The 20,800-nt window shown below is 51.0% G+C and overlaps 1 protein-coding gene across 8 annotated transcripts in view; it reads left to right on the plus strand.

Annotated features, from left to right (window-relative positions):
* Positions 1 to 1,768: 1,768 nt before the first annotated feature.
* LOC123358685 (butyrophilin subfamily 1 member A1-like) overlaps positions 1,769 to 20,800 on the plus strand; it is a 48,804-nt gene continuing 29,772 nt past the window's right edge. For 6 of the 8 annotated variants that reach the window (XM_045000984.1, XM_045000986.1, XM_045000990.1 and 3 more), the window contains exons 1-8: positions 2,760 to 2,901; positions 8,859 to 8,975; positions 10,503 to 10,850; positions 13,626 to 13,907; positions 15,443 to 15,550; positions 18,259 to 18,291; positions 18,581 to 18,613; positions 18,724 to 18,756. In XM_045000984.1, the coding sequence (XP_044856919.1) occupies positions 2,835 to 2,901; positions 8,859 to 8,975; positions 10,503 to 10,850; positions 13,626 to 13,907; positions 15,443 to 15,550; positions 18,259 to 18,291; positions 18,581 to 18,613; positions 18,724 to 18,756 (1,021 nt within the window). In that variant the 5' untranslated portion in view covers positions 2,760 to 2,834. Of the gene's footprint in view, positions 1,968 to 2,759; positions 2,902 to 8,520; positions 8,647 to 8,858; positions 8,976 to 10,502; positions 10,851 to 13,625; positions 13,908 to 15,442; positions 15,551 to 18,258; positions 18,292 to 18,580; positions 18,614 to 18,723; positions 18,757 to 20,800 lie in introns of those variants that run through there. The other 2 variants (XM_045000987.1, XM_045000989.1) reach the window with 2 other exon arrangements.

Raw genomic sequence — 20,800 nt, forward strand, 5'->3', positions numbered from 1 at the left:
CGCAGAGCAGGGAAGGGGGACAGGCTGGCAGCATGGGGGGCTGAGCAGGGGGGGAAGAAGAGGGGGGGCAGAGCAGGGAGGGGGGACAGGCTGGCAGCATGGGGGGCTGAGCAGGGGGAAGGAGAGGAGGGCGCAGAGCAGGGAGGGGGGACAGGCTGGCAGCATGGGGGGCTGAGCAGGGGGAAGGAGAGGGGGATGCAGAGCAGGGAGGGGGGACAGGCTGGCAGCATGGGGGGCTGAGCAGGGGGAAGGAGAGGGGGATGCAGAGCGGGGAGGGGGGACAGGCTGGCAGCATGGGGGGCTGAGCAGGGGGAAGGAGAGGGGGGCACAGAGCGGGGAGCAGGGACAGGCTGGCAGCATGGGGGGCTGAGCAGGGGGAAGGAGAGGGGGCGCACAGCGGGGAGCAGGGACAGGCTGGCAGCATGGGGGGCTGAGCAGGGGGAAGGAGAGGGGGCGCACAGCGGGGAGCAGGGACAGGCTGGCAGCATAGGGGGCTGAGCAGGGGGAAGGGCGGGGGGCACAGAGCAGGGAGGGGGGACAGGCTGGCAGCAAGGGGGGCTGAGCAGGGGGAAGGGAGGGGGCGCAGAACAAGGAGGGGGGACAGGCTGGCAGCATGGGGGGCTGAGCAGGGGGAAGGAGAGGGGGGTGCAGAGCAGGGAGGGGGGACAGGCTGGCAGCATGGGGGGCTGAGCAGGGGGAAGGAGAGGGGGGATGCAGAGCGGGGAGGGGGGACAGGCTGGCAGCATGGGGGGCTGAGCAGGGGGAAGGAGAGGGGGGATGCAGAGCGGGGAGGGGGGACAGGCTGGCAGCATGGGGGGCTGAGCAGGGGGAAGGAGAGGGGGGCACAGAGCGGGGAGCAGGGACAGGCTGGCAGCATGGGGGGCTGAGCAGGGGGAAGGAGAGGGGGGCACACAGCGAGGAGCAGGGACAGGCTGGCAGCATGGGGGGCTGAGCAGGGGGAAGGGAGGGGGGCACAGAGCAGGGAGGGGGGACAGGCTGGCAGCAAAGGGGGCTGAGCAGGGGGAAGGGAGGGAGGGCAGAACAAGGAGGGAGACAGGCTGGCAGCATGGGGGGCTGAGCAGGGGGGGGAGGAGGGGGCAACACATGAAGTGAGCACGGATATGGCTGAGTGGGGGAGAGGGGAGGAGGAACCAGCGAGCAGTGGCAGGGGGCCGAGTGGGCAGGTGTGGGAAGCGGACGAGTGATGCCCGTAATGGGCAGGAAGTGGGCGGGGCGAGGATGCAGGGGCGGGGCCTGGAGTTGGGGCGGGGCTCGGGTTGTGGGCGGGGCCATGGGTGGAGGAGGGGGAACCCGGAGTGGGGCTAGGACACTAGCGAGCAGAGCGACACCCCCTGTCCGCAGAGGAATGGCTGGTGAATGTGTCCATGAGTCCCGTCCCTGCCGTGCTCTCTGTGTGGCTGCAGGGTGGGGCTGGGGCTGGGGCTGGGGCTGTTTCCGGGCACTGGGATAGATGGACACATGGCCCCCAGTCTAGCAGCGGGCGCCACAGGGGCCCCAGGAGCACGTGCAGTGCCAGCGGCAGGGACGGGGTGTGCTGCCGGGCGGGCAAGGGGGCTGCTGGAGCAGGCGCTGGTGCCTTGCTTTGCACGGGGCGAGGTCACTCCCGCAGCCCCCGCCAAGCAGCCTGCAGCCCTGCCTGGCAAGCGGGGCGCTGAGCCTGCTGGCCCTGTCGCTGCCCCCCCCCCCCCGCTAGCCCTGTGGGTGCGTCAGAGGGAGTTGGACTTTGCTCTGGTTGTTTCGGTTTCGCAGCGGGGGAGGCGCCAGGAGCGGACGGCGCCTCCATTCCCTGGCGAACACCATGAACCCCTTGGGCGCGGGCTGGGGCTAAGCCCTGCGGCCCCCTGAGCCCCGCCCCGGCTCTCGCAGCCCGGGAGAGGGGCGCGGTCCCCCGGAGCCAGACCAGGGCGCTGGGTGCTGGCGGATCTGGGCGCCCCTGCACGCTGCAGGTAGGGGGGGGGGCACTGCAACGCCTGCTGAACTGCTCCCCGGGCTCCTTCCTGGCGGGTTCCATGGGCCCCTGGGCTCCCCCAATGTTTGGGGCTGGGTCTCTCCCAAAGCCCCTTGCGCCACCCCGGCCCCACCTCTTCCCCTGTAGTTCCGCTCCAGCATCAACTGGCGCCGCAGGGTCCTAGCGCCCCCTTCAGTGCCAGGTCAGGCTGCCCCTGCCCCTGCCCTTCTGCCTCTGAGCCTTCCCTTTTCCAGCGGTCCCCTCCACCAGCACAGCCTCCACTCGCCCGCCCGCAGTCACCGCTCCTGCCCCACTCCCAGTGAGGCTACAGTGGGGAGCAGCAGCAGGGGAGGAGTTGCACACATGATGGCCGTTCCCCCCCACCCCATACTCTCCATAGGGGAGGACTGGGGGCTTACTGGCCCTGAGAGGGGCCCTAGGAGCATGTCCAGTGGTGGGGGGGCCTTCTCTCAGAGCTTGCTGCTGGTGTGGAGAGGGCTGGTGGGAGTTCTCCTCTCTGGCCCCAGCCCCGGGGCAGCCTGCACCCCAAACTCCTCAGCCCTGGCCCTGCCCCACCCCAGAGCATGCATCCCCAGCCGGAGCCCTCACCTCCCCCACACCCGCCTAACCCTCTGCCCTAACCTTGAGCCCCTCCCACACCCTAAACCCCTCATCAGCAGCCCCAACCCAAAGCCCTCACATTTTTACATTATTGAAAAAATATATATATCTGCTTACAAGGCAGGTGGGTGGGGGTAGGGGGGAGACTTGGACTTGTTCTGGGCACAACCAAAAATTATACAAACTTGCTGTCCCTGGAGCCACTCCCAGGATTTGGAAGACAAAGTAACTTTTCTACTGGGCAATGAGCTATGGCTGTAGAAATGCCCACACAGATTCAGAGCCCTGGCCAGTCACTTCTCCACGGCCAGGTGAGATTTGTTTGCTGATCTGCTTTATTTACCAACAGCTCTAGGAACTGATAGCCAGTTGTAATTTTCCCTTGAGGTGTTGTTGGATTCAGGAGCACAAGCTCTGTGGATCCTAACTCCCCAGTGTTTATGAAAATCTCCCCCTCTGAGTGTAAATTGCATCTGTCTGTGCCCATGATGCCTTTTGCATCCTGGATGGGAGGAAGCTGACCCCAAGGGAGGGCAGATGAGCCAGCTGCTGCCCTCAGGGTGCTTCTGGCGGGGAGGGGGTGGCTTTACCTCTCATTGGCACTATCAGTGGCCACCACTGATTGCGGGTGCTCAGTGAGTGCCTCATCCACCAGCCCTGTTCTCACCTACCTCCTCCCAAGTGTGCCAGCCCCAGCAGCCGTCCTGGCCTAAGGCAGCTTAAAGCCATTCCAGCTGCAGCTGCTGTGCTGCCCACTGTGACATTGTGTCCATGGTGACCGATGACTGAATCCATCCCTCACTCTAGGGACACTGAGGCTGGGCCAGAGACACAGAAAGGGAGGCCCAAGGGAGAAGCCTGGCAGCTGGACTTGATGGCTTCTTGACATTCCTTCTTATAGTTGTATTATTTAGGTAATTAGAAGGTGTTACTAGGAGTACAGTGACCCAGACCCTGCATGGTACCACCCCTTTCCACCATGCCCACTGATGCCTCCATTCACTGGCCCCATCCCTGGGCAATGCACAGCCCAGAGGAATGCAGAGAGCCCCCTGGCTGCTTTCCTTACATCACTTCCTCTATTCCCCTGCTGCTGATTCTGTGGGCATGGATAAGTTGTTAAGGAAAAGTTATTTACTTATTCTCATAATACAAGAACTAGGGGTCACCAAATGAAATTAAAAGGGCAGCAGGTTTAAAACAAATAAAAGGAAGTTCTTCACACAGTGCACAGTCAACTTGTGGAACTTCAAGGTTGTGAAGGCTAGGACTATAACAATGTTTAAAAGGGGACTGGATAAATTCATGGTGGCTAAGTCCATAAATGGCTATTAGCCAGGATGGGTAAGAATGGTGTCCCTAGCCTCTGTTCGTCAGAGGATGGAGATGGATGGCAGGAGAGAGATCACTTGATCATTGCCTGTTAGGTTCACTCCCTCTGGGGCACCTGGAGTTGGCCACTGTCGGTAGACAGATACTGGGCTAGCTGGACCTTTGGTCTGACCCGGGACGGCCGTTCTTATGGCATTATCCCCAAAGTGTTGTGTGTGATGCTGACATGTGTCTACACGCTCATTTCACCATGGCCTCTGTTGGGGACTTTAACCCCGACAGCGAAATTCGTTGTCTGTTCACAGAGAGACAGGCAACACCAGCAAGGTCCGATCAAAAGCCCTTTATTGACAAGTGCACGCATCAACAAAGGGCCGCTCGTCTCCAGTGAGAACCAGCAGGCACTTTACAGCTTAGTATTAGCCTATATAGACAGTTTTATTACGTCATACATCACTCACTTGAGCAAAACCCACCCCCCTTTGTTTAACAACTTAAAACTAGACACTTTTAATATACACACATGCCTAGACTTTATGTCTACAACTTTAGATTATTAATTATATCTTAACAACACCCAAAAGTTAAAAATACAGGGGAGTTTTAAACAAACCTATAACTCAACCAAAAAGTTAGAATCTGAACCGTGGGATGCTAGAGTTTCTTATCAGCTCTTCAAACACTGTCCTTAGCACAGCTAATGGTATGCCAGCAATGCAATCCCTGGTTTATCTCAGGCTTATCTCACGTTTTCCAGGGCTCTGTAAAACAATGCTGCTTCTCAGTACTTTTCCACTCTGGGATTACCCAGAAACCTCTTTTAGCCTGACTTTAGTCAGGTTGGCATAACTGTTTTGCCTGCTATATTTTCATTCAGGCCTAACACTCTTTCCTGGCCCTGCGCACTCAGTCTCTTCTTTCCGGTACCTCCAAAGGGGACATTCATGTCCCTGATCACTGTCAGACTGGCTGGCCACACTTCCTCCATCCTCATCCTCCTCAAAGAGGCTGACGATGCTCCTCCATCCATCCCCATGTACATTCATCCTAAGTGCTCTGCTTCCCTTTACTGGATCCAGGCATACCCTGTGCACCCTGATTTGAGGATTTCAATAACTCAGACATAGCTTAGGGGTTTGTTATAGAAGTGGATGGGTAGGATTCTGTGGCCTGCATTGTGCAGGAGGTCAGACTAGATGATCATAATGGTCCCTTCTGGCATTACAGTTGTTGGCGTTATATGTTAAAAATTGCATAATTCAAGGGGTGCCCACTCTCAGCCACAGTAAGTGTAAAATCTAAAAAGGAGTTTAGCGTTCCTCTTACCACCCTGATTAATCAAAAAGGGTGGCAGGTAAATCTACCCCCAGTCGTAGCCAAACTGGGCAACAGAGAAGTTGGGGGTGGGGGGGAAGTGTACTTAATAACTAAAATTAAGCAATTAAAAGCATAAATCATAAACCAGGCAGCAACTCAAACCTACACCCAGGGCAAGTTGCAGGCCTTAAAACAAAACTTCCAGGCAAAAAAAAAAAAAAAGGCCCTGGCTAAGCAAGTACCGGTCCTTCAAGGTCTTGTCAAAATTTGACCATTTCTGCTCAGCATACGCCATAACAGCAGTGTGTTTGCCACAAAAAAAAAATTAAATAGTTAAATGCCAATAAACCATGCGTTTTTGCCCAGGTGGCAAGCCTCACGAAAAAAACCTTAAATAGCCTTGTAAGTAAAAAAAACCCTCCTAGCTAAACTGGTAGTGAAACAAGTGCCCATAAAAAAAAACAGTTCAGCAAAAAAAGCAAAATCGGGCCCAAGCAGGCAGGCAACAAATAAAAAAATTTAAAAAACAGGTTAAACATTTTCAAAGCATAGTAAAAAAAACAAAAAAAAAAAGAGAGAGACCCAAAACAATACTTAAAATGGTACTTTAAGTTAATCAAAGTGGCCGTTAAAAAACAAGCAAGTAATTTAAAAAAAAGTAGAAAGTTAACTCTGTGGCTGCTAAAAAAAACAGCAGTTGAATTTTATAAAAATGCTAAAAAAAAAATGTTCTTGGTGTCTTTAAAATTTTTGTAAATAAATCCAGGCAAAAATTATTTAATTGTAATTATTTGGCTATAAACAATTTAGTCAAATTAGCTAAAGAAATGTATCCAGTGCTATGTAATTAAAACCCTATTAGGCTCTAAAGGGCACTATAAAAAGTGTTCTTTCAAATCACTGTATGTTTAAAAGCAAAAATTAAAAGTAAAAAGCCATCAAAATTCTGGTAAAGTTCATTATGTCCCTTTTAAAGTAAAAATCTTTAAGCTGTAAATAGCTTTAAATCCAAATGCAAGCCAAAAAGCATCTCTAGTAATGCAAATTATCTAACTGATAAAGTAAAAGCCACTAAAACCTGGGCTGTCTATGAAACAAATACACGAAAATATGGGGTAATTCCTCTGTTTTGCCTAAAATCAACAAAGGTATTTGTATATTTTAAGCAATAACTAACTGCCCAGAAGGGGTAGACCTCTGGTTTTGTGTCTTTCAAATAATTAAAAAAAACTGATGCCAGCTGAACAGCATTCAATGTATCATGCATTTACTGACACAATAAAGATTCAGAGGGGTAGCCGTGTTAGTCTGGTTCTGTAGAAGCAGCAAAGAATCCTGTGGCACCTTATAGACTAACAGACGTTTTGCAGCATGAGCCTGCCTAAACCCATGCTTCTCACTGCAAAAAACAAAAAACAAAAAAAAACAAACAACCCTCCACCTTAAAAAAAATTCTCCTGCTAATAATTAGCCTATTTCTCCTTCTAGCTTTACTGTGCCTTCTAAACAGCAAATAATAATAATAATAAAAAAAAATAAAGTGCTAATAACCTCTCCCTTGTCAACTAACAAACCTACTGTGCCTTTAATTTTTTTTTAAAAAAGCAAAACCATTACAGGGTGATGTGCTAATAACCTCTCCCCTGTAAAATGCTAAACCACAATTGCTTAAAAAACAAAACAAAAAAAATAAAAACCTACTTGCTCCACTAAAATTGCCAAAGTCCAAAAATTCCTAACTAAAAAAAAATTGAAAACTAACCCTAATAAATTACAAAAAATTATACACTAAGCGAGGGTTCAGCTTGGCAAGAACTGGGGCTCTGCCAAAACCATGCTGCCGGAGGGTCCAGCTTTGCTCACTGTCTCCCCTGTCCCTTTTTTGTCTTTGTCCCAAGTAAGTTCCCGTGAGCCCAGAACAGATACCTGACACTTTCCCCCTGGCTCTCCGACTCCACTTTGTTGCAGAGAGATGAGGGGAAGAAACTTGCTCTAGGAGTTGTTCAGTCCCTGAAGCTTCCCATTGATATGGATTGATTCAATCCCAGACAGTCCAAGTGTTTCTGTGTTTCAAATACTTAGTCTGATTTCATGTCCATGGGGAAAAAAAGAATTTTTTTTTTTACCAAGCAAAAGCAATACCAAAGAGATCAGCACAGAGTTCTACAGGTAGCTTAAAAAAATATTACAGAAAAAGCCCATATTTGTCACACCTTCATTGGGAGAAAATGCTGCAGACTAAAGGGCTCTTAAAGCAGTGGAGTCAGGCAGAACAAGAACCAAAGGCTGGAAATTAAAACTGGACAAATTCAAATTAGAAATAAATTGTTACCAGTGAGGGTGATTAATCATGGCAACAAACTGGCAAGGGGAGTGGTGAAGTGTCCATCTCTTGCTGTCTTCGGATCAAGTGTTGGTGCTGTGATGCTGTCTAAGGGGGAAGGTGACCATCTACACTAACATGGCCACCACGTCTACAAAATTGTGATAAAGCTTGTACAAAGAATTGGAAAAGTTCTAATCTGATGCATATTATTATCCTGTTCTAATGTGTGTATCAACATTGTGTATGGAGTTATGAAATGTTGCTCTTTGTAACTGAAACATATTGTGAGGCTGAGAAATGCCCAATGGTTAGATCTTCAGGAATAACAAAGGAACTGTACACAAGGGCCTCTGCATGTCATTCCTGAGGACACCTCAGATGGCATGCACGTAGAAGGTGCGAGCAAAAATTTGCATTTCACATAAATAACTGATGGCAAACCACATGCACCAAGGAACTGCCTGACCCCTGGTGTGCTGGCCGCTGCTTCCCGCAGCTCCCATTGGCCAGGAATGGTGAACTGTGGCCACTGGGAGCTGCAGGTGGCCATGCCTGCAGATGGTCAATGTAAACAAACTGTCCCGTGGCCCGCTAGCGGATTACTCTGACGGGCCGCAAGCCAAAGGTTGCCAACCTCTGCTCTAGCTGTTGTTACATTGATGTGTGTGACCAGGACGCAGAGAAGGAGCTTGTTCAGAAAGACGAAGGGCAGTCCAGCAAGCTAGGCTGTGATGTTATTCACTGGAATGCCCCCCCCCCCACTGCCCCGAGGTAGTGAGATCCCCAGAGAACCCTCACCTGGGACAGATGTTGCTGGGAGATGGAGCTGCTTTCCCCAAAGCAATAAGTGGCCTAAGCTCAGGAGCTTTGCCTGCACTGGCTTGTTTTCCTTAATATGTCCCTTCTTATTTATTCATTCACTGGGAATACGGTAACACCTAAATGCCCAAACCAAGATGGAGGCCCCATCATGCTGGGCCCTGGACACACCAATAGTGAGAGACCATCCCTGCCCTGGAGAGTTTCTTACAATCTAAACAGATCAGACAGCTTCACAGGTGCCAGCCATGGTGTGAGCGTGGTATGTACTGGCTGCCAGCAGCTCGGGGGTTTTAGCCACAGCAACATCTAACCCTGCTCAGAGCTGGGGCAGACTTGGACTGTAGGGGAAATCCCTTCCCTTTGGGTGTATGTTAGGCAGCAGTAAGGCCTGTTACCTCCTCCCTGCTGCCCCATAGCACTGTCACTGCATGACACTCACTCGCCATCTGGTTTATTTCTCCTGTTCCCCAGACCCAGCTATGATGACGGGGAAGGTTCCCTCCTTCTCCCCCGGCTCCACAGTGAGCTCCGCTCTGCCCGGCTACGTCGCTCTCTGCCTCGCTCTACAGGTGCAGAGGCTGGTGTCAGGTAGGAGCTCCGGCCTCCTCGCTGGGTTTGCTGCTGGTCTATTGCTGGTTATTAACATCACTGCCTTGTCTTGCAAACCACGTCTGCTCACCCCACCTGGTGTCTCATGCTCTTTACACAAATGGAGACACTGCAGGGCACAGCTGGGTCCCTAATAACCATGGTAGCTACACCTCTGCTCAATCTTCTCAGGCCTCTGGCTGGTTTCTGGCAGCTATAAATACACAGAACTGCCTCCTGCACTTTCCGATCTGCCTCGTCCTCCCTCTCCATTATCTCTACATTTACCCTTAGGAGTGACCACCTGTGTAGTGATGATCTGTTTTTCATATCTTTACACTTTGCAAGCCCTTACACCGGGGGTCTCAAATATGCAGCCCGCGGGATGCACGCGGCCCGCGAGATTATTTTCTGTGGCCTGCGAGCTCCTCCCGGCCCCCCGCCTTCCCCCAGCGTTTACCTAGAGCGGCTCCAGCACCTGCCCTGCCCCCGCGCTGCTCCAGGAAGCAGATGGAACCTGGGGGAGGAGAGGCGCAGGTGGGTGCGTGTGGATGTTGCTTCAGGCACCGCCCCCAGCAGCTCCCATTGGCCGCAGTTCCCCGTTCCCAGCCAATGGGAGATGCTGGGGCAGTGCCTGAAGCAACAGTAACACACACTCCCCTGTGCCCCTGCTCCCCCAGGTTCCAGCTGCTTCCCGGAGTGGGGGCAGGGCAGGAGCAGGCAGGGAGCCTGCCCTGCCCTGAGTGCGTGCCAGGCCAGAGCCTGCCCCCCCAAACCCCTCCTGCAGTCGAACCCCCTGCCCCAACCCCCTGCCACACCCCTCCTGCACCCCAACCCACTGCCCTGAGCTTCCTGCCATACCCTGCACCCCAACCCACTGCCCTGAGCCCCTGCTGCTCCCCTCATCCCTCCTGCACCCCACACCCCAACTCCCTGCCCTGAGCCCCTGCCACACCCCACACCCCTCCTGCACCCCCTGAGGGCAGGGAGAGGGTGGAGTTGGGGTGGGGATTTTGGGGAAGAGGTTGGAATGGGGGCAGAGAAGGGGTGGGAAGAGGCGGGGTGGGGCTTCATGGAAGGGGTGGAGTGGGGATGGGGCCAAGGGTGGTGTGTGTGGGGGAAGGTGTCAGTGATGCGGCCCTCGGGCCAATGTACTAGTCCTCATGTGGCCCTCGTAGTCATTTGAGTTTGAGACCCCTGGCTTACACCATCCCTACAACAGCTGGGGTGGTCCCTGTGCTGCAGCAGCAGGAAAAGGCCTTGGCGTATCAGAGAATCAGGCCCCCATGCCATTATCCCCAGGGTGTCCATGAGAAGTGTTGAGCCATAGTCAGAGATCATACAAGTAATGCATAAAATTCACATACGAACTCTGCCCTCGTACATGTGTGTAGGGCACTGCGTGGGTACATGTCATGCATTCTAATACACGATGATCTCTCTTACTGCAGGCCTTACTGCTGAATTAACACACCACTCCGCTTCTCTTTGATTTAATTGACTTTTTATCCCTGACACATTTCACAGCACACTTCACAGTGACTGGACCTGATCGTCCAATCACAGCATCTGTCGGTGGGGAGGCTGTCCTGCCCTGCCACCTCTCCCCCAGGATGAGCGCTCAGAGCATGGAGGTGAGATGGTTCCGATCCCAGCACTCTGCAGTTGTGCACCTGTACCAAGATGGGCAGGATCGGTATGAAAATCAGATGTTGGACTATCAAGGAAGGACAGAGCTGCTGAAAGATGACATCACCAATGGAAGTGTTTCCCTGAGAATACGTGATATCCGACCTTCTGACGAGGGCCAGTACGCTTGTTTATTTCAATCACTTACCTTTTTTCAAGACGCCTCAGTGCTCCTGCAGGTGGAAGGTTAGTAACTTGTTTCACTGCTGTTTTTACTTCAGAAAGGATAATAAATAGAGTGAGAGCTCTTGGGAGACGGTGCTTGTGGTTTCTCTGCCAGCCAATGCTCTGAATTCTCTTTTGACTTCCCGTAATTTCCCAGTAGAGTCAGTGTCTGCTCTCAGGACACATTGAAAGGCTTGCTGGAATGCTCTGTACGCTGAGGCTGCTTCTAAACTTTGTTTTGCAAGTGAAAGTTATCATAATAAAAATTGACTGAGCTTATGCAGGCTTTACACTCCAGAACATAGGGTTTCTCTGTCCGTCGGTCTGTCTGTAACACAGTAACTTCTGAATGCCACCTCTGATCAATTCCAACATTTTAGGGAATTTTCTCAGCATCAAAGGCCAGAATCCTGTTGATCTTGGGAACAATCAGAAAACAAAAATGGGGGGAAATGGGGGACATATGGAGCTGCTATCTGTTGATGGCACCTATTAACACCTTGAAGCATAACAGCCCTACTCATCCTGCCAACAGAGTTTATCATGTTGACACCTCCAGTGACAGAAGAGAAATAATTGTTCTCCCTCCATGGGGTGGATACTCACCCAGCAGGGACAGCCAGAGGGGGTGGAGATGTCATTCCTTCCTTCCTCCTTCCCAATGTCCTGCTTCCTCAACACCTGCTCCAGTCAGGGGAGAGAGGGCACCAGCCATCTACCCTACCCTTCCAATCTATGGGGGAGAAGAGACACCCAGAAACCATGGCATGATGGGGACCTCAGTGTGGAGGACATGGAAATAGGACAGTAAACAGAGCCACTGGCATGGGGGAAAGGGACAGCATTGGGGGAAGTGGGAATGGGGGTGTGCACACAGAACCCCTGGTATGGGGGAGATTAGGGGGAGTTGCAGGGAGTCACTGAAATAGAGGGGGATGGGACAGTGACTTGTGGGGGTATGGAGGTATGCAAGGAGTCCCTCATGCGTGCGATGCACTCAGCCTACACAAGATACAAAGTGTGTGACACACTAGTTATACTGGAAGTTGCTAATGATGTGAGCAAACAATTGTTTGATCTCTGGACACTTGCAAAGGGGCTTGAAGTTGTGGTTGGGCTAATCAGTTGGCAGAGGCTTAATTTGTCCCCTATTTGGTTTTCCAATTTTCCCCTAAATCGAGTGCCCAGTGAGACCTAGAACAGTCCCTGAACTTTTGGAATCGACTAGGTACAGCGTTCAAAAAGGTGTCACATTACAAACACAGACAGAAAAACAGAGAGATGCCACTGAGTTGAGTGTAAGGCATTGTGGAAGTAGAGCAAGAACTGACAGGGATTTGAAGGGGATTTCAATGCATGACAGTCTCTGTTAGCAAGAGTCAGGCTAGCTGTAACCCTAATAACGTGAGATTTGTAGAAGCGAGGATGGTGTGAGGTGAATGGGAAAGAACTGTGTGAGAAGTTGTTGTGACCTTATGTAGATAAGATAGAATGTGGACTAGAGTCAAAATAAGTGAGAAAAATAAGTTATCAGGATGACCTATGTATAAACAAAATGCAGCTGGTGCTTATTATTGTCTGTAACAAAAGGTATAAATGCTGTAATTGTTTACCTGTGGAGAGACCTGCCTAGGAGGGGGAAATCCTGCGTCCTAGCGCATTCCCTCCCTCTATGCAATTGCTCGAGAAATAAAGTATCTGATTTTGCTGCACCCAACCAGAGAGTGAGAACTGAGTTTTTCTCCAACAGCATTCACAAACTCGACCCATCAATTTGAATCCACACCTTTGTGATTTCAGTGCAACTCTACGTGTGTGTTGTTTCAGATTAACAGTGTCCCATTTCACAACTGATTTAAATGAAATAAAAATGAGACACAAAATAAGAGTGTTACACACTGACTTGCACTGAAAGAACCAAAGATGTGAGTTGAAGTTGGTTTCATTTTGCTGGTGCCTGCCTGTGAGTAGACTCGCCCTGAGACTCAAATACTCTCATTAACACAAGATGGATTGAGAATGCAGAGCATCAATCATATTAAAACAAAAAGAAATGGTCTCTATAACCAATCTAGTCTGACACTACAGAGCTCTTCTAGGCCTAATCCAAAGCCCAGATTGTTAATGTGAGGCTTTACGCTCTGGATCAGGCCTTGAGAGTGGATAGAACAATACCATACATATGGGGTGCCCAACTTGAGCCTAAGAAGGAGCCAGAATTTACCAATGTACATTGCCAAAGAATCACAGTAATACGTCAGCAGCCCCCCCATCAGCTCCCACCCCCTGCTCCCAGCGCCTCCCACCCATGGGAGGCCAGACTAATCAGCACCCCCCTCCCTCCTTGCACCTCCCGATCAGCTGTTTCATGGCGTGCAGGAGGTTCTGGGAGGGAGGGGGAGGAGCGAGGGCATGGCAGGCTCAAGGGAGGGGTGGAGTGGGGGCAGGGCCTGTGGCAGAGCCAGCGACTGAGTAGTGAGCACCCCCGGCATATTGGAAAGTTGGTGCCTGTAGCTCCAGCCCCAGTGTCGGTGCCTATATAAGGAGCCGCATATTAACTTCTGAAGAGCCACACGGGGCTCCGGAGCCACAGGTTGGCCACCCCTGTCCTACATCATCTCCTCCTTACCTCAGTCAGTGCTGTTCACATCTTCCAGGTGTCCCAGAAATTCCTAGTTTACGAGAATCCATGCCTCCCCCTTCCCAAAGGGGTGTTCTTAAAGATACTGTCATGAAACATTTGACTCCTAACACAATATTGTAGAATTAACATCAGTTCATTGCATTCCCCTCTAGGCTTGGGATCTGGCCCTGACATCTCTGTGGAGGGACATCAGGACGGAGGGATCAAGGTGGTGTGTCAATCATCCGGATGGTACCCACAGCCCGAGGCTCAGTGGAGAGATCTCCAGGGGCAGCTCTTACCATCAGCCTCTGAAAACATATCCCAAGCGGCCAATGGCCTGTTTCAAACAGAGATTGCCATTGTTATAACAGAAGAGTCCAACCAGAAAGTGTCCTGCTGTGTTAGGAACCCGCGTGTCAACCAGGAGAGAGAGTCAACAATTTACATAGCAGGTCAGTGCCGCACATGGACAGACTGAGACACTGCAGATGTTAGTGGGGAGCACTTACTGGCGTGTCTCCTAGTAGTGAGGTCTTGAGCATCCTCAACTCTCTTTGGATATATCTGGTGACTAAAAAATAGTTCTATGTAACGTTTGTGGGCTATCCAGACTGACATGTAAAATGGCTGCACTATGGATCCCCTACTGCAGTTCAGACCCTGGCAAAACTCCCATTGCCTTAAAGAGTTAGAACTGAGGGCTCAAACTGTAACTTGTATTGAATTGCACAAAAGTCAGGAAATGCAGAACTTCACAGGCAGCATAACCCGGACCTCCCCTGTGCACATACGGCGTTTTTTGGCTCATTTCATGAGCCTGATCCTGTATTCATTGTACAATGAAATTGATAGGGAGATTTGCTAGGCATAAACAATCAAGCCTATAACATGTAAATACAAAATGTTACCTAAATCCAGCTTAACATTTTAGAAAAACAGTTCAGGCTTTTTGTACTATTTCCTAGCTAATAACTATTATTATAGAACCGATATTTTGTCACTGTAATAATAATTTTGCATTTGTAAAGCACTATTCATCTTCCATCTCAACAGGCTGTAACATTTCCCTATCGCATGCCCAGTGCATCAGTTTCACAGAGTCACCTTTGACTCCCTTCCTGGTCTTTCTTGAGGGCATCCAGTTAAGGTTTCCAGCTCCCAGCTGTCATCTCTCGTAGGCAGATACCTGCATCTCTCTCCTTCCAGACTGGGGGCTTAGACGTGCAGTCCCCTCTGCACCTCACTGTGATTCCCCCAGCAGGTCTGCTCAGGCTCCAGCACCAGTGTAAAGAAGGTGCTGTCCATTTGCTCACCCAGGAAGAAAGCCCTGACCATTGAGTCTGTTTTAACTGCCTTTTATTCCAAAAGTCTCACTTTGTCCCCCCAATTTCCTGGAAACAGGTAAAACCCATCCCTCCTCCTATACCCCAGAAGGTCAAGGACTGGGGAATTTGCATAGCCACTGTTGCGGAATATTGTATTAATCACCCCCTAGATTCTAGATTCTGTAGGAAACCCCTGCCCCCAATGAGCAAGGAACACACTGTATATCTACACTGCAATGTAAACCCGCCCTCAGACTCAGGCTTTGTTGTTATTAAAATCTCTGTGTGGTTGAGCTTCCCTGAGCATCAGTAACTGGTTACAGCATTCTGATCTCGAGGGCCAGTCTGCAGTGGTTGCAGCCCTGACATCCGGTAGAGAAGCCTAGGGGCTGCTCTAAGTTACACCAGTGGCAGATGGGTGTAGTGGAGCTCTGCCATGCCCCGTGCCTACCACTAATATCCCCATTCTTATTAATTAACCATGTTTGGTAACCAGATTAGCACTCGGAATTTCATTGGCTTAATAATAAAACTCAAAGAAGCCACATTTCACGTTGTATTTCCCTGTGAGATTCTTTTAACCAGTCACAGTGTCACCATTTGCTCAATGTCCTGTCTTCATTCTACATGTGTTTGTTCCTAAATCAATATTTCTCCTGCAGATCTCTTTTTTCCACGGGTCTCTCCCTGGGTGGTGGCTCTGGCAGTGATCCTGGCTCTTGTGATTGCCCTGGCCATCTACTGCATCTGGACACAGCGCAGAGCAAAAGGTAAAGGAACAAGAAGGGAGAATGCAGTGCGCTAGGGGAAAGATTTGCATCAGCTATTCCTGGGCAGTCGTCATCCACAACCAATTATCTCCAGCTGCGAGGATTGCTGGTGCATGCATCAGTGTGATCCCAAGTGGGATTTCTGAAAATGTGTCTCCAGGACTTCTTTCTGATGACATGGAACCACACACTGGGTCCAATGCAAAATTAGGCAGCGTTCCTGGAACACCTTTGTATGGCCCTAGCGGAAAGGTAAGTACAAGCAGCATGCTGAAGCCACTCTGGTCTGATTCCACATGGCCAAAGTCTCAGCGTGCACATGCATTTAGTGCATGTCATTAGCTCTGTCAGTGGTGTCTGGCCAGAAACAATGGCATGACCATATGGAATCAGACCAGGGGTCTATCCAAGCCAGGGTCCTGTCCACAGGGACTGTGGCAAGTATCAGCTACTTCAAAAGGAAGGTGCAAGAACTCCAGAATAACCAGAGAGCAAAGATTCTCTTGTAGGCAATGGCAGTAGGGTAAAGAAAAAGCTGAAGTCTTTCTCCTAGTCCTCCATTGGCTCAGAAGGTCCTTTGGACTTGATAGACATTCAAGGAATCTCCATTGCACCTTGGAGCAGGAAGTCCATCTTCATATGGACTTGGATGACCTACAGTTAACTGCATGGGCATCGGAGGAGAAGTGCACGTCTGCAGGGAGTCTCCAGACAGAACTCAACTAGGGAATTTCACTCACTGATCTCATTGTGTCACATTTCAGAAGTGAGGGGGGAAGAGAATGCTCTCTGCGGCATGTTTTGTCTCTTTGTAGTGTGCCCAGTACAATGGGACCTCATCTCGGGATGCTGCCACATTACAAATACGAAAGACCACAATGTTCTAGTAATCTCAGCTACACTAGTGTTCTTCCAGGGTGATTATAGGGGTCCTAGCACCACAGAAAAGTGGGTAACAGCCTTAATGGGGGATGTGTAGGCAGGTATATTGGACTCCCCAGCTGAGTATCATCAGGTGTTAAGATTCCTCATACTGGCCAGATGAGACAAGCCTGTGGCTAGCTTTTCTAGTTGCCATTACCTCAGAAAGACAGCTTTTGTAGTTAGTGCCTCCAGCCGTACAAGAGCCACACTCCTGTTTTCGTGACGAAAACTCTTTCTGCCCAGGCGAAGTTTTTCTCCCATTGTTCCTTGGACACAGTTTCCCTGTCACTTCATTTTAGTCATGTCATAGTTCATTGCATGCCATCCAACATCCCAGGGCCTTGCAGCCTCAAAGTTCCTGCAGCAAGATGTTTAAAAGTTTGCACCAGTTGGCATCTGGGAAACCATTCGCAGAAGGAATCAAGGCTCCTTCTACAAGGTCCCTAGATGTATTACAAGAAGCAACTGAGCATCATCTGAGGAAGATTTGCAAAGCAGGTTTCTGTTCTTCTGCAGAAGCATCCTTTGATAGGAAGGTGTTACTGTATTGGTTCCCACATAATTCCTTAAAATGAAACAGCCTTTGCTGGGGGTGGGGGGAGAGATTCCATTTCTGCCAATTATTCTAGTGCAATAATATTACATTTGTGTTTTATACTCCCTCACCCCCATCTTCTGCGATTCTGTACTTCCCATTAGTGATGAATGAGGAGAGAAGCTGTGCAGCACAATGAGAAATTTCTTACCTGGTAATTTTGTTTTCTGTTCTCAGCATCTCTTCTCATTCATCCCACCCTGCTAGTCTGGTAAATGACTGGAACACAGCGTGGAACAAGCTGATTTTTTTTCTCTCCAGGGAGACGTAGACATATAATTGCCTTAGGGTTAGAGAACAGAATTCCAGGCTGTCTCTCTAGTTCCTGGAGTGTTTCTGCAGCTTTGCAAGAATTCTTGTGGTGGACTGAGCTGAAGGGTGGGGCTTAGTCGAGGAGCCTCCAGTAACAACACTGGTCCCCTCTGAATGCCTCACCCAATAGAGATGGAGGAGGAGGGAAGCTGCTAACAGGGAAATGTCTCACTTGACACATTTCTCTCATTTCCAGCTGTGTTTGGATCGGAGGGCTGACAGCCCAAATGGGTGAACTTCGAGTGGGAAAGAGCTGATCTTAGGGGCTGATGCCCATTGGCATGTAACTTATTGGCTCAAGATGACATGAGCAGCCAGCTAGACAAAGGCACCTCCACCCCTTTCTGAGCTAGGGCGCCCACCATCTGCCCCAGCCCTACGGGGAGCTGTTTCCCAGGTATCACTAGGGCCAGGGGGCAGGCGCCAACCACAAGGCCAGGAGCTGGGCTTGGATGGAGCCAACCAGATCCCATCCCTTATCCAGTCCAGGTCAATGCCCCATTACCATTGCTCACTTCCTGTCCCCGGCCGCACAGTCAGGAGGTCGGGGGAGCAGTGGCCGTTCAGGGGATGGGCACATAGGGCCGGAGAGACCTTCTCTACCCCACTCCCACAGCAGCCAGATCTGACAGGAGTGTGACGGGGCCCGGGCAGTGAGGATGGCCCCTCGGGGAGGCACGCAGAGCAATCCCTAGAAATGCTAGTCAGTGGGGCCCGGGCAGTAGGGATGCTGAGTGAAGGAACATCAAGACAGATCTGTCTGTGGGTCCTGTTTGACTGCCTGCCTCTCTTGCATAAATTACATGAATAGCAGGAACTGCACCATAAACACAACAAGGTGAAATCTCACCTCTTTTTTTTTTCCCCCTCCCCCTAGAGACCCTGCAAACTCATATGAAGAATCAGAAGGGTAAGTGTCTGGACCCACTACATTACCTGAGAGTAGGGTCATCTCAGACAGAGCAGGGTGAAATCTCACCTGTATTAACTAAGTATTGGAACGATTTACCAAGGGTTGTTTGGGGTGGATTCTCCATAATTGGCAGTTTATAAATCAAGACTGGATGTTTGAGCGGCTGTCGGAATTATTTTGGGGACGTTCTCTGGCCTGTGTTATGCAGGAGGTCAGAGTAGATGATCACAATGGTCCCTTCTGGCCTTAGAACTTAAATATTACCTCTGCCCTTTTATCCCTCTAGGGATTCTGCTAACTGAAATGGAGCGTGAGAAAGGTGAGTGTCTGGGCCAGTTACATTAGCTGGGGGCGGAGGGGCGGGGGGGGAGTGTCACCATCATAAATACGGCAGGGTGAAATCTCACATCTCCCCTTTTCTCCCCCTAGAGAGACTGCAATCTGAACTGGCGAAACAGAAAGGTCAGTGTCTGTGATCCACAAAACCCCACTTGGCTGACGCCTAATCCTGTAGACATCTAAACTCACTCAGAGCATAAACCTGAGCTCTAAAAGTTCTCCTGTTGTCTAAGTTTCTGTCTCTGGGCATGCATACTGCTGTCTCAGTATAGGCATCTGAGCACCTACCTCCCACCTGAATCTCAGCATGATCCGCAAAGCAGGGGAAGATGGGTGGAGGAGTGTCTCTCTCACCTATGGGGCCTGATATGGTAGTGGTGGGAGTAGAGGAGGACCTCCCTTATAATCTTTAACCCAACAGTTGGGGTACCCACCAAGGTTGTGGGAGACTTTGGGTCAAGTCCCCCCTCTGCCTGATGAGAAGGGATTTGGACAGGGATCTGCCACCTCTCGGATGAGTGCCTTAGCCACTAGGCAATGGGATATTCTGACAAGAGGCTCCCCCTATCCCTTTTGTTGAAGTTGTTAAACTTAATTAACTATTAAATGGGAATCACTATAATCCTCCCTCCCCCTGACCATTTTGTGTGGCGTTACACCTTTAGTACTGAGCAGCGGTAAGTCGACCTAAGTTACGGTACTTCAGTTACGTAAGTTATTGTAATTGAAGTTGATGTAACTTCAGTTAACTTACAGTGGTGTCTACACCGGGCTATGTCGACGGGAGATACTCTCCCCGCTGACTTACCTTCTGCCTCTCACGGAGGTGGAGTATAGATGGGAGAGCACTCTGCCATCGATTTCACAGGTCATCACCAGACCCACTAAATCAGCACTGCTGCACTGATTGCAGCAGGGCCGACTTAGCTGGAAGTTATTCTATCACAGACAGAAATGCCGTTGAGTTCGGTGTGGGGCCTTGCTTCACTCAGCCAAAAGGGAGAAGAGACAGCCATTTACTCAGGATTTTAACTGTCCTACTCACTGAGTCCCCAGTATCATGCTGGCAGTGGGAATAGCCAGGCTTATGTAAGCAGGGGAAGGGTCTCGCCATTATGGAGAACTTTCCTGGCTTATACACGACCCCGGTGGAACTGGCTAGCGAAAGGGTCCGAGTCCTCGCTCCCATTTCCTTACCCAGAGCCCTGCCTGACCTCGAGGGCTCCCCTTCCACTCTCCTGGGTGGCAGAGTCCTCGTAACTCCGACAAGGCTGGGCCCAGGATCCCTGGGGGGCACGACCCCCAACCTTGTCGTAGTCACTTAGAACAGGAGCTAAGGTGTCCCCACTCCGGGGGGCTCTCTCTGCTCTGGACGCTTCCATACAGTTCAAGCAAATACAATTTATTAAACAGCAACTAATAATAAACAAATAAGGAAAAAATGGGAAAGGTGAAGGGAAAACCCATCACCCTGCTCTGTGGCACGGGGACACCGCAACCAGCATCTCTGGATTCAAGGGCAGTTCACAGTCTGTCCCTCACACGTCCCAGGCCTCCTGCCCAGGCCCTGGCTGTGCTGCAGGCATGCTGCGGGTCAACACATGCTCTGGCGGTGGTCACCCTGCCCACCCCCAGGTGGCAGGATCCTTCTTCCCAGCATCGCCCCCACCCTGCAAGGCCTCTTGGCTGGGGGTGTCTCCCTGCGCTGGGCCCATGGCCCAGGGTCCCCCTCGCTCTCCCCAGCTGCTCACTGCACCGGCTCCGGACTGCTCCAGCTCCGGCTCCACCCTGCCTCAGCTCCAGCTCCAGCCTGCCTCAGCGCTGCTGCTCTGCCTCCAGTGCAGCTCCCGGGGCTGCTTTTCCGGCCCCTCTGGCTCTGGTCAGCGCGTCTCTGCTCCCCAGCTATACTTGGGCTCCTGCTCTCTCCTGAGCTTGGCCCCAACTCTAGCCCAGGCAGCTCCAGTTCACATGGAGGATGGGACCCTCGGCTTCTGACTCCTTCATTGGCCTGCCTGCCCTATCAATCAGGCTGATCTGTCACTTCGGCCCCTTCCCATTGGCCCTGGGGACTGTCAGTCGCAGGATCTTGATTTCTCCCTTTTTTGGGTACTGGGAGAGGGCCAACCAAAAGCCCCTGTTAAGTTTCAGTAAGGGTCCAGCAGTCCCC

Source organism: Mauremys mutica, unplaced genomic scaffold (genome assembly GCF_020497125.1).
Source record: "Mauremys mutica isolate MM-2020 ecotype Southern unplaced genomic scaffold, ASM2049712v1 Super-Scaffold_100095, whole genome shotgun sequence".
Taxonomy (NCBI): domain Eukaryota; kingdom Metazoa; phylum Chordata; order Testudines; family Geoemydidae; genus Mauremys; species Mauremys mutica.